Below are 16152 nucleotides of genomic sequence, written 5' to 3' on the forward strand. Positions count from 1 at the left end.
GGCCCATAAATTACATTGCGAGCATTGGTTGACTACGGTCTACCAGTAATAATTACTTGTGCACATGCTAAATAATAGTGTTCATTATTATAATAATAGTATTAATCATTAACATACCGTCACAATTACTGTATGATCAGCGTTATGGGAATTGCTATTAGGCATGAGTATATTTTTGTTATTGTTAGTTTTTTGGGTACAGGGAAAGGACCCTAAGGTGCGGGGCCCGTAGCATTTGCATCTAAATATTGCACGATTAATCCGGCAGTTTTTCTAGCACACACGCACAAAACAGAGGAAAATCCTAAGTTAAGACTGTTTAACGTATATCCTAAGTTAAGACTGTTTAACGTATATACCCCCTTGTCTGGCGATCGCCGTTGCTTTTAGGCACCTCAAGCACCAGTCACCGTCCTCGCCAAACCCGTCACTTGCGACGAAGGGCTCGGCAAGTAAATTAACCCATAGACACAGCCCACTGAGTTTCTCGTCCAATCTTCTCAGTGGGTCGCGTTTCCGATCCGGTGGTAAATTCTGCGAAGCACTACTCTTGCTAGGGCCAGTGTTAGGAACACCTCCGGTTTGAGTCCCGTTATCATCATCTGAGCTTGTCCACTGTCCACTGCTGAACATAGGTCTCTCCAATTGATGTCCAATGCGGCTGATCCTTTCCAACCTGCATCCAACGTGACCTAGCGATTTTCACTAAGTCGTCGGTCGATCTCGTAGGTGGTCGTCCCACACTGTAGTTGTACAAAACTGCTTAATTTATGAGTCAGTTCATTTTCAACATCATCAAAATTATAAATATTAACATATGAAACATAAATTCGTCTGGCCATCACACCGTAATAGCTTATCTTAGGAATAAGTCCCCTCGCCCCCGGGAGGTCATAAAGTATCAGAATGCGATTTTAATGTGTCGCACCTCGGATGATCGCGGGATTTGCATTATTCATGAGCAGAGTTCGAATCGGGTGCCACTCAGGTTTTCATTTTCACATTTATTGGACTAAGATTCGGCGTATTGGAACGGTATAAGGAAGGAATTGGAAATCAATGCCTTCCCGAATGTTTTGAAATGTTTTAAGGGATGCAAAATTTTAAATTTCATTTCATAAATAAACGCATTCTATCGGACGCGTGTCAATTAATAGTTTCGTTATTCAATTAATAGTATAATTGAAAAACTATTTCATTAAAGCTAATTTTTATTTGCAGAGCACTACTTTTAACTTTCTTGTGAATTTTGAAAGTCGTCGTGGCCTAAAGGCTTATCCTTACGTCGATAAGGTGTTCGAATTCGAGGCGGGTACCAATTTTTCTAATGAAATACCTACTCAACAAATGTTCACGATTGGCTTCCACGGTGAATGAATAACATCGTGTAATAAAAATCAAACCCGCAAAATTATAATTTGCGTAATTGCTGGTGGTAGGACCTCTTGTGAGTCCGCGCGGGTAGGTACCACCACCCTGCCTATTTCTGCCGTGAAGCAGTAATGCGTTTCGACTTGAAGGGTAGGGCACCCGTTGTAACTATACTTGAGACCTTAGAACTTATATCTCAAGATGGGTGGCGCATTTACGTTGTAGATGTCTATGGGCTTCAGTTACCACTTAACACCAGGTGGACTGTGAGCTCGTCCACACTTCTAAGCAATAAAAAAAATTAAAAAAAATTGGGTGAATCGTGACAGAGGACGCCTCACTTTGCGGCTCACGCAGGTACTCACTGGGAATGGTTGCTTCGGTGAGTTCCTGCACCGGATCGGAGCCGAGCCGACGGCAGAGTGCCACCATTGTGGTTGCGACTTGGACACGGCAGAGCATACGCTCGTCGCCTGCCCCGCATGGGAGGGGTGGCGCCGTGTCCTCGTCGCAAAAATAGGAAACGACTTGTCGTTGCCGAGTGTTGTGGCATCGATGCTCGGTGACGACGAGTCATGGAAGGCGATGCTCGACGAGATGGTGCACTCGCAGAAGGAAGCGGCGGGGCGCGTGAGAGACGCACAGGCCCACCGCCCTCGAGCGGGGGCCAGGGAGGCGGATGTCGCCCAAGCCCTGGCCCTCTAAGCGTTTCGGGTCTCCCTCACATGTCGGCCTGGGGAACGGCGAAGGGGGCCTAAGAAGACGATGTGCAAGCTGCTCTGCACGCGTTTTATGCATGAGCATCCGGGTGATGGAAGGCCGGCTATCCTCAACCCACGCTAGCTCTGACCCAGCGGGGTATTCCGTAGGATAGACCATTTTAACCGGCGCCATCTAGGCGGACTTCGGACAGCCTGCTGACCGAGAGGGCTGGTGGTCGTGGCGCCGACGACCGCCAGTCCGGCGTCCCGAGGGGGAGGGAGATGGGAGAGATGTGCTCCGCACTAAGCGCTTCGCTTTCCCCCTTTTGCTTTTTCATGAGTTCTGTCTCATGCGAGGTTTAGACGTTGGTTGTTGAGCGACAGGAGGTTTTAGTCGGTTCGACTCCGACATACCCCGCCCTCCATCTCCAGTGAAGGACTCACTCACCATAAGGTAAACCATCTGCCGCGAAGGCTTAACGCGTTCCGGTTCAGTTATTAATGTATCGGCTTCGTGTGTTAAGGTAGTACTAGAGGTCCCGCAGTAGTCGAAATTCGACTATAATTAATTGGAATTGTAAGTTTGTACACTATTATGATTGTATTTTATACTTCTATAATCACAAATTTCGCCAAGACTACATTATAAAAAATATTAACAAAGACAAATAATACAGGCCTGATTTGAGTAGTAAACCTATGAAAGTCCGCAATAAAGATATCAGTTATCGAACGAGTAATAAGATACCACTAGTTCGGGGAATGAACATCAATCTGTATATGCGGTTTTAGGACATTAAGGCTGCGCATTCCCCATGCAGGGATGCCCTGTCCAGATTTCTTCTTTGTAACATCCAACATTACGGGTGCGATTTAATAGGGCGTGCCTTCGCACCAGTTGCGGGCTGGGGGGGAGGGGGGGGGGGATTTACTTACATCTGGATAGTTAAGCTCACAGGCCATCACTGAAAACGTATTGTATTCCTATGTTGACCTTAATATCAAACTATCTTACCATTGAAATATGCGCTTAATGACATCGCTAAAAAAATACTGAAAAGTAAATGACCCCTTGTGGGCTCAACGCGTTTACGATAGTAATGAGTATGAGTAATTAGCGCAGACCGATTATGCGGAAATATAACTGAACGAGCTTGCAGTCCACCTGGTGCTAAATTCTTAACGAAGCCTATAGGCATTACAACATGAATGCCGCTACCTACCATGAGACTTGATGTCTAATATCAATTTAGGCTATCCTGCCCTTGAAACCAGAAACATTAACTACCTTAGAATACGCCCTACCCCCCTAGTAATAAAGATTTCTTGAATAATCCCGGTATTCTGCACCACTACATCAGAATGTCTAAAGATATGATAGACTAGAGCTAACTCGTATATTAATTAGCTCAACAACAATAATTGTCGCATAGATCTACATCCATAACAGGCAATTTTGCACTTTTTAAAATTAGCTCATACGTGTAGTAATTGATAAATTTTTTTTATTGCATTTGTAGGCAGACGAGCATACAGCCCACCTGACGGTGAGTGGTTACCGTCGCCCATGGACTTCAGCAATGCCAGGGGCAGAGCCAAGCCGCTGCCTACTGCTTAATGCTCTCCACAAGCCTCGTTTGAAGAAGGACATGTCATAGCGCTCGGGAAACACCGTGGAGGGGAGCTCATTCCGTAGCCGGATGGTACGTGGCAAAAAAAATCTCTGGAAACACACTGTGGAAGACCACAGTGGCTCCAGGTAGTATGGATGAACTCTACTCCGGTAGCGGGCGGTGCGATGGTAAAAACGAGATGCCGGTATCATCTCGAACAATTCCTCAGACAATTCCTTACTGTTAATACTAAGATTTGCTGTTTAAAATTAAAATTGTCGAGATGACATTTAAACATTTACATTTTCGGTGAGCTCACGGGCTCAATCTAAGAGAATTTCCCAAAACTACGTCTAGTTAAGAGCAATGCTTCGCTGTATCTACCACCGGATCGCGACCCACTGAGAAAATCTGTCGAAAAACTCCGTGGGTTGTGCCTATGGGCAAGTTCCGACATCGAATTAGACGAAAATTGTGACAGATGCTTGGGGAGTCGAAAGCCGTGAGTGGACCCAGAGGATCCGACAAGACAAGTTTTGGGGCGACGGCGTCTTTGCTTTTCCTCGTCGCCTGAGTCGGATATGTAGTTAGCGTGATCACGATAAGAGAGTTCATTAGCAACAGATAATTTCACTAGTACACAATGATTAACCACATAGGTATGTAGAACATCATGTTTTTTTTTATGTGTCGTGATTGGTACTTAGCTAAAACACGTCAATGTGAGGATAGTCTTTGAATTATTGGATGAAAGTAGGTGACTTGAGACATGAATTCTTCATAGAATTGTACAAAAATAGTTATTGATTTGTATTAGTTTAATTAAGATTTACTATTTATGTCTAGCCTAAATTGCCTAAACTGGTGTCAAGTTAGTTGCCTACGACAAAATTTACTGTTCTATAAAATGCATCAAATTCTCCCCAATTTGGATTATGCCTCTCGTATTTGAGTAAACCGGTAACCCTGTACCCACCTGATTGATGGATTGAGACGTGTAGCACGACACGCTGCGAGCTATTACTCATAATTTAAACGTGATATCGACACGTTGATGCTATTGGATATTATGTGTTTGTTATATATCGGCTTATCGATTTTCAAATTAAATGTTTTTGCGCTGTCACGTACAAAATTGCCGACTAAGACTATATTAAAGTAAAGTAAAGATTCTTATCTAGCGATGCAAAGGTGTTCGAATCCCGCAGATGAAATATGTATTTAACAAATGTTCAAGATTGGCTTCCACGGTGAAAGAATAACATCGTGTAATAAAAATCAAACCCACAAAAATTTAATTTGCGTAATGACTGGTGGTAGGATGTCTTGTGAGTCCGCACGAGTGGGTACCACCACAACCCCGCTTATTTCTGTCGTGAAGCAGTAATGCGTATCGGTTTGAAGGGTGGGGTGGCCGTTGTCCTACAAAAACTGAGTCCTTAGAACTCATATCTCAAGATAGGTAGGGGCGTTTACGTGGGCCGTGAGCTCGTCCATCAATACCTTTATAACAATACCTTTTGATAATTATATAGATTCAATGATTTGAAAGATATGTATTTTGTTCCTAGACTCAAGAAATGTAGTTTTCACGATTGTGAGTCAGCAGGAGCCTTATCATGCGAGTGTGGCCAAACGACTCAAAGAGAATATTGAGACACAAGTGTGGGAGTTGGAAGAGGTAAACGATACAAAACTTTAAGTTATATATTAAAATAAATTTCTTGTTTGTACCTTAAAAGTACACAAATAAGTATATTGAATAAAAAAAAGTCAAAACAAGCTAGAGTACAAGCTATACTTATAATGTAACTTAAATTTTAAATAGTGAAGCTAAAACGGAATGCGCTTTAATAAACAATGAACATCCTGAGAATAGATAAACGGTTTGTCGTCTCTTTTAGCGCCATTGCAAAAGACAAAAGTCGCAATAATTATTCTAGATGGGGTTTTCAAGTCAGTTCTATTCGAATAATGGCCGTCTGGTCTAGTGGTAAGTGACATGGTCACTACACAAGGGGGTCGCGGGTTCGAATCCCGTCAAGGGAAGATATTTGTATGATAAATATAAAAATGCCTTTCCCAGCGTTATGGATGTATATTAAATATATGTACGTATATAATAAAATTTTTACATTTATTTCCGTTATCCTGTAACACAATTTCTTTACGATGTTAGCATGGGACCAGTTAACGTGGCGTGATTAAAAAAAACTTGGTTGGAATAATTGGTTGATCTTTGATAACAATTTTGCTTCATCGTGTGTTTAGCGACAGCCAAAGGTTCATGTAACACACGAAGACTTTCCCATACCGGGCGCTTGGACTATTATACCTCTTTTGAGACCTTTGGTTACTAAATATAATGGGAGCGACGTGAGATGGGTGGTGTTTGTGGAGAGCCATACTGCTGTCAGATGCAAGAGGCTGGTCGATGCCCTTGCAGCTGCCGATAGGCATAAGGTAATATGGTTTTTGTTTATTGAGATTGTGATTTGGCGTCTTGTAGCTGAAGATTTATTTTCATGGGCAATTTGCCAACTTAGACTAAAGTGGAAAAGACTGCCTTTACTACTCTTGAGCCAATCATTTCAGGATAGATTTGGTTCTGAGATTTATTATGGCATTTGTAGGCAGATGAGCATCTGTATGCGGATGGCAAGTATTTATCGTCGCTTATAGACAAACAGTCGCCTACTGCTAAGATTTTTGATAAAGTGGCAGTGGTCCCAATCACACTAAACCTTTTAAAGATCTTTTTTTATCTTTATACTAAAGAGATCACGTATTGCTTAACGGACTGAAACACAATGATTGATTGTAATACCTCGAATTACCTCGAAAACCCCTAATTTATTTCATCCCTGTTACTTATGGCACAAAAGCAAAGGTTTCGGATTCGGATTTTTATGTTTATCATATTAGAACAACAAGACTCATGGCCTTGGCGTTTAGCTTTTACCGAAACCTGTAGGCATTACGATGTGAATTTATTGCTGTTTACACGAGATTTGAAATAGGGCGGCAAAAGGGTAGCTTTCTATTATAAATAGGATCGAATGCGTTAAAGATCATCCTGTGAAAATTGGATTTTACTTAAAGAACATGTTTTTTTTTTAAATCTGTAAATTACAATGCAATTTTTTATCTTTGAATTCACTGACAGTTTTAGGACCGGTTTCATGATGTTAAAAAGCCAAAGGTACCCCCATTTTAAAATATACATCCGTAGGGCTTAAGATTATTTTTATTTCAGGATACAATGTGGATCGGTTATCCGTTGCGCGATGACGAACCGACCATAATTCACCATTTCACGTTTTACGAGGAGCTGGAAGAAGAAGGGGGTTTCGTTTATCCGAATTTCGCAAGCGGTTTCGCCATGCGAATACAACTCATGGAGCAGTACGTTTTGTTAACAAAATTCTTCAACGGGATTCTAGCATTTAAGTCCTTTCTGTTTTCGAGATACCAGAATTTCCAGATTTTTCAACACAGGCTCCGCCAACTTTGAGTACAGCTGGAGTTTAAAAGGGATCAACCGTCTCTTTGAAATCTAAACGCAGAACACATTTGAAATACACGCACAAGGGATTAAGTCATAAGTCAATGGTTTTAGTAATGGTTTTGGTAGTAATGACGTTTTATTAAACATTGCATGGTCTGGACTATAGCGCTATCTAATTTCGAGGTCAAATACTTTTCTTCCATGTAATTATTACTTTTAGACTCCTGGATCAAATAGAACGAGGTGATCGTAAATTGGAAGCGGACTTCTCCATAGATCCGGCCTTCGAACTAGCTCAGCTGATTTACGGAGACAAAACAAACCCTGGGCCTCTGCTGACGGCCGACCCGAGCTTTTGTGTGGTCTCCGCGGATAACTGTGCCACTTATCCGCGCCAGTTCGACATATGTGTGAGCGACCCTTCGAACTCTTTAATGGTTTTTATGGATACAGCAGTGAGGTTTTGAGCTATGCCATTTAGCAGCGAAATTAAATTTTGCAAAGCTTAATGTTTTCAATATGTACACAGCCTTATAAGCCAATAAAGATAGATTCCCGTAATGTTTCGTCTGTCTTCTTTGTGATGGTTTGGCTTGGGGTTACGGATTTTTTTTATTGCTTAGATGGGTGGACGAGCTCACGGCTCATCTAGTGTTAAGTGGTTACTGGGGCTCCATGGGCTCATAGACATCTACAACGTAAATGCGCCACCCGCCTTGAGATATCATTTCTAAACAATGGCTACCCCGCCTTTAAAACCGAAACGCCTTACTGTTTCACGGCAGAAATAGGCAGGACGGTGGTACCACCCGCGCGGACTCACAAGTGGCCCTACCACCAGTAAATTTTTCGATCAAGATTGACGTAACACATTACCTCTTGTATATTGCCCGTTGAATTCGATAGTTGTTTTCTACGAAGGAAAGGGTAGATAGTAGATGTTTAATATGGATTTGGGTCTTCTTAGGGACGTAATAAACATCCCTCCTTAGTACTTCTCTCTGATGACCAAGAACGTTCCTCACGACTTGACCATTGCGTAAAGTATTAAAGTTGATGGCACTTGGCAGGGCAGTCCCATACCCGAGTCGTCGATATACTTTGCCGTGAAGACCTGGAGCGGCTTCCACTCGACCAGGGCGAAGGTCGTCAAGAAGACTTGGGGAAAGCACGTTACGAACATCATGTTCTACAGCGACAAAGACGGTTCGTACTCTCGTGCGCCAGGCTCTGGGATCTGGCGACAACGTGCAGGCTCGGAGATCATTCGCTGTAACATAGTGTCATGCGTGAATCATTGCAGAATGTTCTAGTGTAATAATGATCATTTTGTGTGAAATTTGAATGACTCCTTTGCTGTTCGTTAGTCTCGCTAAAACTCGAGAACGGCTGGACCGATTTGGCTAATTTTGGTCTTGAATTATTTGTGGAAGTCCAGAGAAGGTTTAAAAGGTAGATAAATATGAAAATGCTCGGAGTTATAATAAATAAAAATAACAATTTTGTTTTCCCTTTGATGTTTCCCTCGACGGACGGATTCCTTTTGTTTATTTTAAGTTTATTCTATACAAAAGTTTAGGTCTTTTATTTATCGATTGAGGCACTACGAAGTCTGCCGGGTCAGCTAGTTACTAAATAAAATCGAATAATTCAAACTTGTTAACATTAAAGCTGACTAACAGCAGATATGGGGAATCGTTGTAGCGTATTCGCGTAGCTGTGATTATATAAGTCATGCAGTTTAGCCCCAAATGACGTCACACATACAACAAAGGGGTCATATACGCGCGTTTTGATATAAGCCACGCCAATAAAGAAACGAATCGAAAATGGCGTCTATGTACCTGCACTGACAGATGGTAGGGTCAACAAATAAAAAGAAAAATAGAACGAAAAATTTGTATATTGTAAAAAAACATAAAAAAAACAAATTAATTTAAATGAGATTCTTGTCCTCTTCAAAGTATTTAATAACGTTATATACGATTTCGCCTGCATCACTGTGAAGGACTTATCCTCGTTTGTGAGAGGCCATATTATTTACCACACGTGGCACAAAAAAAACGTTAACGATAACAAATTTAACAAAAACAACAAAATAACGAACAAATGCAACAAATAACAACAGAATTTGAGAGAAAACAGAGCGCGTCGAGACAGTGTGAGAACAAAGTCAGAACTGATATTTTTTTTGCATGCAGTACGCGCCGTGTGCGACTAAAGACAGTAATAGTTTAGAGTGAGAGCGCATGATCGCCGCCGCCATTTTAGATTCGTTTCTTTATTGGTGCGGCTTATAAATACGAACTGGCCGGTGTCGTGTAATCGGGGGATGTATGCTATAGATCCGTCTCTGCCGGCCGAGGCTGTGGGCGTACCGAACACGAAGACGGGTCACTGCCTCAAGACGGTCACCATATTGCAGAGGGTGGTCGAGAGGGTCCGCGACTTGCCGCACGTTAAGTGGATATTTTTGGCCGACGACGACACCATCTTGGGGTAAGTGCAGCGGTAACCAGGGTACGTGTAGTGCTCGGAGACACAAGGGAAAATCAGCCTCTGGGCGGAGGTCGCTATCCGGGCCGTATGTTGCTCGGTATTTGTGTACAAAAAAATAATATTGAAAAGGTATTGAAAATGAATCAGATGTATTTTATTCTTGAAGAACTTTCGCTAAATGTAGTGGTGGGATTGACACATAAATAAATGGATATTACGCCAAATGACGAGACCACTAAACTCGGTAGACAGTCATCGTGTCTATGGACAAATAGGAATCAGTCCGACCAGTTTGTCATGCTTAAAATTATTTTCACACATCTATCTCGCATTCATAATCATCTTCTATATCTACCTAGTCAGGTCATAAATTCTGTCACATATTTAATGTAAAATAATTGAAACAAGTTTATTCATTATGTAACCATTCATATACCAAAATGAACTTAACAAAACATAGATTCTTATGACACTAAAGTTTATTCAAAATGACCTCCGTGATTTTGAATACAGGCCTTCAATCTGCGCGGCCAGTCGTCTATCGCAGCACGAACGAGGTCCATGTCAATATCGGCGGCTGCCTTAATCAAGGATGTCTTGAGTGACTCCAAATTGGGATGAGGCTTTGAGCACGCCTTTTCCTCCAAGTGTTGCCATATCTTGTAATCTAACGGATTCAAATCTGGACTGGAGGAGGGCCAGTCTTCGTGCCGGATGAAGTCGATTTCACGCGCCGCCAGCCAGTCTTGTGTGCTCTTCGCTCTATGAGCTGGCGCCGAATCTTGTTGGAATACCCAGTGCCTGTTATTGAACATGGTATGAGAAACAGGTTCCACAAGGTTCGTCAGGACTGTATTTTGATACACAACTGCATTCGATTTTACACCTTTCTCACAAAAATGTACCTCTGTTAAGCCCCAATAAGAAACTCCCAACCATACCATGAGCGAGGATGGAAAATGACCTCGTTGGACACGCGGAATACGGTTGCTCGCTTCTTCACTACTGTGTGCGTACACCTTATCATTTTGTTTGTTGTAGCTCTCTTCTACGGTAAAAATTTTTTCATCCGAAAAAAGAATTTCCCAATATTTTTTTCCCGCGTACCGCTTCAACAAAGCGCGGCATCTCTTCAGTCTCAGGTCCATTAGACGAGCATTCAAACGATGTCCTGTTTTTCTTCGATATGCCCGAAGCCCTAAGTCTTCATTTAACACCCTTTTCACCGTGGTTCTGCTTAACCCCATCTGAAGGGCCAACAGTTTCTGCTTACGTTTGGGATTTCTTTGAATTCGCGCCTTCACAGCTTTTATCACTGCTGGAGTCCTAACAGACCGAGGGCGACCACTTCTTGACCTGTCATCTACACTAGAGTCTTCATTGTATCGTTTGATGGTACGATAAACGAATCTTTTGGTTATATTCAAATTTTTCAGTATGTTAAAAATTTGAATTGGCGCGTAACCGCAACGATGCAACGCAATAACTGCAACACGGTCTTCTTTAAGCGTCCATTCCATATTTAAAAATGAGTAAAATTCTAAAAGTACCTATACATTTTTATTTTCATGAACAATTCGAAATTCGAATTCAATAAACTTTTTTGTGGCCAGCATTCTAAAAGAAAAGTTTTTACTGTGTGACAATACTTATGACCTGACTAGGTATATGTTTGTCTCTTTTTAGTGTCGCTTTTTTGTTTCATCAAATCGCAACGCTGCTAAAAAACTTTTTACTTCAAAATTATAATCTAAGTTTGAACCAATAGCCTGATGTTTTATTCGTTGGTCGCATTAAACTATTGAGGTTTTTATGTAAGCCACACTGTTCCCAGCGTGCAGAGGCTGTGCGAAGTGCTGAGCTGCTACAGGGGCGGCGATGACGTCACCATTCTAGGTGAACGGTACGGGTACGGCTACGGGAAGCGAGAGACCGCCTCTAAAGGTACGTCCGCACTCCTCCCCTTCCTCATAGTGAACGGCTTTTCCCCCTACCGGACCCCCTATCGGCTGTTTCACGAAATATGTACTCGACGCGTGCTCACGAATCATTGCCACCGTGACGGAATAACATTATAGTAAAATCAAACTCGTTAAAATTCATTATTCCTTAAATAACATCGTGGCCTAAAGGATAAGACGTCCGGTGCATTCGTAGCGTTGCAACGGTGTTCGAAACCGGCAGGTGGGTACCAATATTTCTAATGAAATACGTACTTAACAATTGTTCACGATTGACTTCCACGGTGAAGGAATAACATCGTATAATAAAAATCAAACCCGCAAAATTATAATTTGCGTAATTACTGGTGGTAGGACTTCTTGTGAGTCCGCACGGGTAGGTACCACCGCCTTGCTTATTTCTGCCGTGAAGCAGTAATGCGTTTCGGTATGAAGGGTGGGGCAGCCGTTGTAACTATACTGAGATCTTAGAACTTCTATCTTAAGGTGGGTGGCGCATTTACGTTGTAGATGTCTATGGGCTCCAGTAACGACTTAACACCAGGTGGGCTGTGAGCTCGTCCACACACCTAGGCAATAAAAAAAAATTTTTTTTGATGGCATCTTGTGAGTTTGCACACCTGGGTTAATTAATACCCAGCGGTAATCCGCTCCGCTTATTTTATCACGAAGCAGTGACCTTGCGGTTTTAAGGGTGGCGCAGCCGTTCAATTTAGGACTTGCCACTGACATTTCAACCTGGGCGATGACGTTACAAGTCACCGCGTGTGTCCGCCCGCGCAGGGTACGACTACGTGACGGGCGGCGGCGGCGCGGCGCTGAGCGTGGCGGGCGCGGCGGCGCTGGGCGCGTGCGCGTGCGCGGACCCCGCGGCGCCGGACGACATGACGCTGGGCGCGTGCGCGCGCATGCTGCGCCTGCCCCTCACGCACTCGCCGCTGTTCCACCAGGTACCGCGCACCGCACCTCCAGCTCCGGCACTGTAACCGTACTAGTCGAACTCGTTAATGAGTTCGACGTGAAACTTAACCCATACATAATGTGACCATATGTCCCGATTTGAGCGAGACAGTCCCGCTGTCCCCAGTGAGGCTGAAACTCAACCCATACATTGATGTGAACATACGTCCCGATTTGAGCGAGCAGTCCCGCTGTCTCCAGTGAGGTCGACATAATTCTGTTTTTGCAAACAGACCAAACGATAAATTTATTTTTCAATTCAACATAGAGCTGGATGTGTTTAAATGGGCTAATATAACAAAAGAGGCACAGACAAAGTACTAACAATGTTCTATTTAGTGCTTTGTTGTTATTCTATCTTCTATAAGAAATTACTTGTAAAACACTAAATCCTTTTTTTATTATATAATTCGGCAGATGTCCCGCTTTAATAAATAAAAAAATAATGGTCACCTTACCCATACATCGAGCTGCTGATGATATTGTGCTCTAGTAGTGGTAGGATATCTAGTGTGTAGCGCAGTCCTGGTTAAGTCCGTAACGTGTTCACTGCGGGGGGTTGGGGGGCAGGCGCGGCCGCGGGAGTACGCGCGCGAGGCGGTGGCGCGCGACCGCCCGGCGACGTTCCACCGGCACGAGCCGCGCGACCCGCTGCGGGTCTACGTCACCTGGTTCCAGCACCACGACCTGCCCGCCAACAGGAACTGGAAGGACGAACTATGAAATCGATCGACTGCTCACAACTAACGAGTCTTTGTCTTAGGTCTTTGGTTAAGTTCGTTAATTCAGGCCCAATTTTAAGATATGGTTTCCAAGTAAACCAACATTGGTCTGACCGAAACCTTATCTTGAGCGATCGTTTTAAAGCAGCCGTCGGGGAACTTTTTTGATTATTACTCCAAAATATTTTTGGGTAAGTTGATATTACCCTATGGCGAAGAACACAAAAAGACGAAATCGTTTCTTTTTAGCATCTTTCATATTATTATAGCCCCCATGATAATATTGAAAAAAATATAATTTTTTCGTTTCGTTTCATCGAGTTTGAAATCACAACGATTCTAAAGAAGTTTCACTTCAATATATACTTTTTACTCACAAAAGTTTCATTTTTACCCCCAAAAATTTCATTTTACCCCATTTAGGGTAATTTACCCCGGTTCCCCGACCGCTGTTTTAAAACTTTACAAAATATGGCTAAAAACATTTTTACGAAGATTTATACACACATTACTTTTTAGTTATATCGATTGGGTGCTTACAACTGATGAGTCTTTGGTTAAGTTGGTTAATTCAGACTAGAATTTAATATTATGGTTTCCAAGTAAACTCAAATATTATTTTAATGATCTGTCTGGTCGAAACCTTAGCTTTAGCGATCATTTTAAAGCTTTACAAAATATGATTAATAACATTATCGCGAAAATTATAAACACATTTCTTTTTACTTATACCAAGCATAATAAATACTGCTCTAAAACATGAAAACAATATCTCGAAGAACTTTTAGTAAATTGAGAACTTTTAGTAAATTCAATTAAAAAAATTCAATTAAAGTCGTTCATTCTGAACGAAATATATAAATTAGTTTATTTCAACGGGAACGCATTAATACCGTCTCAAATTAGACAAAAAGAATTTTATATTTCAATTTCAATTTCAATTTCAAATTTTATTATAATTTCATATAAACAGTACAGAACCTCCTCCGTATATTCCGACCGTCTCAACGCCGTCAGCTTTTTTCATATAAAAATAATTCAAAAGGCAACGTGACAGAACATAATTATTATGTAGATCTAATTCTCGATTGTCTACAACTTTAATCATTTTAAATATTAACAGGATCAATTTTTTATTATACAACATAGTTTTATGTTAAAATTAAAAACATTTTCAAGTATTTGTCACAAACTAATGTTCAAATATATGAACTCAAATTTACCTTAGTATTTTTTTATTGTAATGGAATTAAATTTTGTCTGTTTTTTTTTAGAAAGAAAATAGAGGTGGAAATACTATTTTTAAGCTTAAGTTGCATCAGCGCTAATCTATATACAATTAATGTTTACAAATAAAGAAATATTTTTACAGAATATGTGTTTTATTTAAATTTTTGGCTCAATCTGAATCCGACCGAACTTTACTGTGAGACCGGCGCCATGTCTGAGATATGCGGATCATTTATTGATAATCTTTTCGAACCTGATCTCAGAGAAGTACTCTTGGGTAAAAACGTGTTTGTTTTTAAATTTAGGTTTTTATAAGGCTCTGATCAAGGACTGCGCCTTCATAAAACATTCTCGAGATCAATACACGAGGCAGACAGCTAATTACAGTACGTTGTCTTCCCTAATGGAAGCATTGAGAGGCGATGACTCGCGTATACGAACCCCAAGTCATGTTACTTAATAAACAGGAGATCCCTTTCACGAATTTCGCTTTATAAATGACAAACCGGGGATTATTTGACGGGATTCAAGGAACTGTGAAGTTGGAAAGATTTCCAGCAGAATATATTTTTAGGAAGAAAAAAAAACTGCGATGCAACAACCCAAATGTTCTATTGTCTTGTGTACTATGTTCACAAGTATGATATAAGATATGTACAAGTACAAAAAATCGTAATGAAAATATGAATTTTAAATGTGATAAGTTCCACCGATGTTATTTTCGCGAACCTAAAACTACGTTTATTTATTCCTTCGTCTTGGCGGTAGGTGCTTTGGTAAAAGTTAGGAATTCGAAAGGATCAAAAGCAGTCATTTGTCATTCGACACGCGATACCCTCTAACTTGAATACTTTGGTAAGTGCCCTTTCAGTTCGTAACTCGCAACTTACATTTTTCATTACTAAAACTTTTCTGAGCGTTGCGTCTCGTGTTTTTTTTTTAGCACCGCAAATGGTCTTGTACGAACCTATTAGTAAACAGATTTTGGTTACAGATACATTATACCGATTAAAGACGTAATAGAAATATTAAGGCAAAAAAGTATTGTGAAGACAAAAAAAAAACGGCTCTCAAACTGTAAGCCAGCATTTATTACATTCATTTCATAATTACCCTAAGGATCAGATCAAATGATTAAGTTAGGTGATGAAAGAGAATAATAAAATAACAGTTTATTGTCTGAATTGAATTCTGACTGAATTCTGTTCAATGATTCCTTGACAAGCGCTAATTTATTCATTCATATTTAGTCTTATGATCATGAAACTTTATAATTTTCTTTTATACATCACCTACAGTAAGTAATTTACAAAGCAAATTCGCTCCGTACTTGATTCTCGACTTTTATTCTAAGCTTTAATTTTGATTATGTTACAAAGTTTACACGAACCGAAATTAATAACCATAATTATTTCAAAACTATTTGCTTAATCTAATATGAATGAAATAGTGGAGTGCCGCCCGAAGTCCAGTCGCCCACTAATCTGTCAGTCCCTTTGTACTCCGTAACTCAGTTACGTCTAGTTCGCGTTTAATTAAACTAATTCATTTAGAAGCATTGAAATGTTATTATTGTAATTTTATTAC

General features: G+C 41.0%; 1 protein-coding gene across 3 annotated transcripts in view; it reads left to right on the forward strand.

Moving 5' to 3' along the window:
* LOC114251405 (beta-1,3-glucosyltransferase) overlaps positions 1 to 14709 on the forward strand; it is a 38342-nt gene extending 23633 nt beyond the window's left edge. For all 3 annotated transcript variants that reach the window (XM_028185648.2, XM_028185647.2, XM_028185649.2), the window contains exons 3-11: positions 5257 to 5366; positions 5957 to 6148; positions 6942 to 7090; positions 7414 to 7603; positions 8264 to 8399; positions 9539 to 9692; positions 11527 to 11636; positions 12437 to 12603; positions 13184 to 14709. In XM_028185648.2, coding sequence (XP_028041449.2) covers positions 5257 to 5366; positions 5957 to 6148; positions 6942 to 7090; positions 7414 to 7603; positions 8264 to 8399; positions 9539 to 9692; positions 11527 to 11636; positions 12437 to 12603; positions 13184 to 13336 — 1361 coding nt within the window. In that variant the 3' untranslated portion in view covers positions 13337 to 14709. The remainder of the gene's footprint in view (positions 1 to 5256; positions 5367 to 5956; positions 6149 to 6941; positions 7091 to 7413; positions 7604 to 8263; positions 8400 to 9538; positions 9693 to 11526; positions 11637 to 12436; positions 12604 to 13183) is intronic.
* The last annotated feature ends 1443 nt before the right edge of the window (positions 14710 to 16152 follow it).

This window comes from Bombyx mandarina, chromosome 10 (genome assembly GCF_030267445.1).
Source record: "Bombyx mandarina strain Sakado chromosome 10, ASM3026744v2".
Lineage (NCBI taxonomy): Eukaryota > Metazoa > Arthropoda > Insecta > Lepidoptera > Bombycidae > Bombyx > Bombyx mandarina.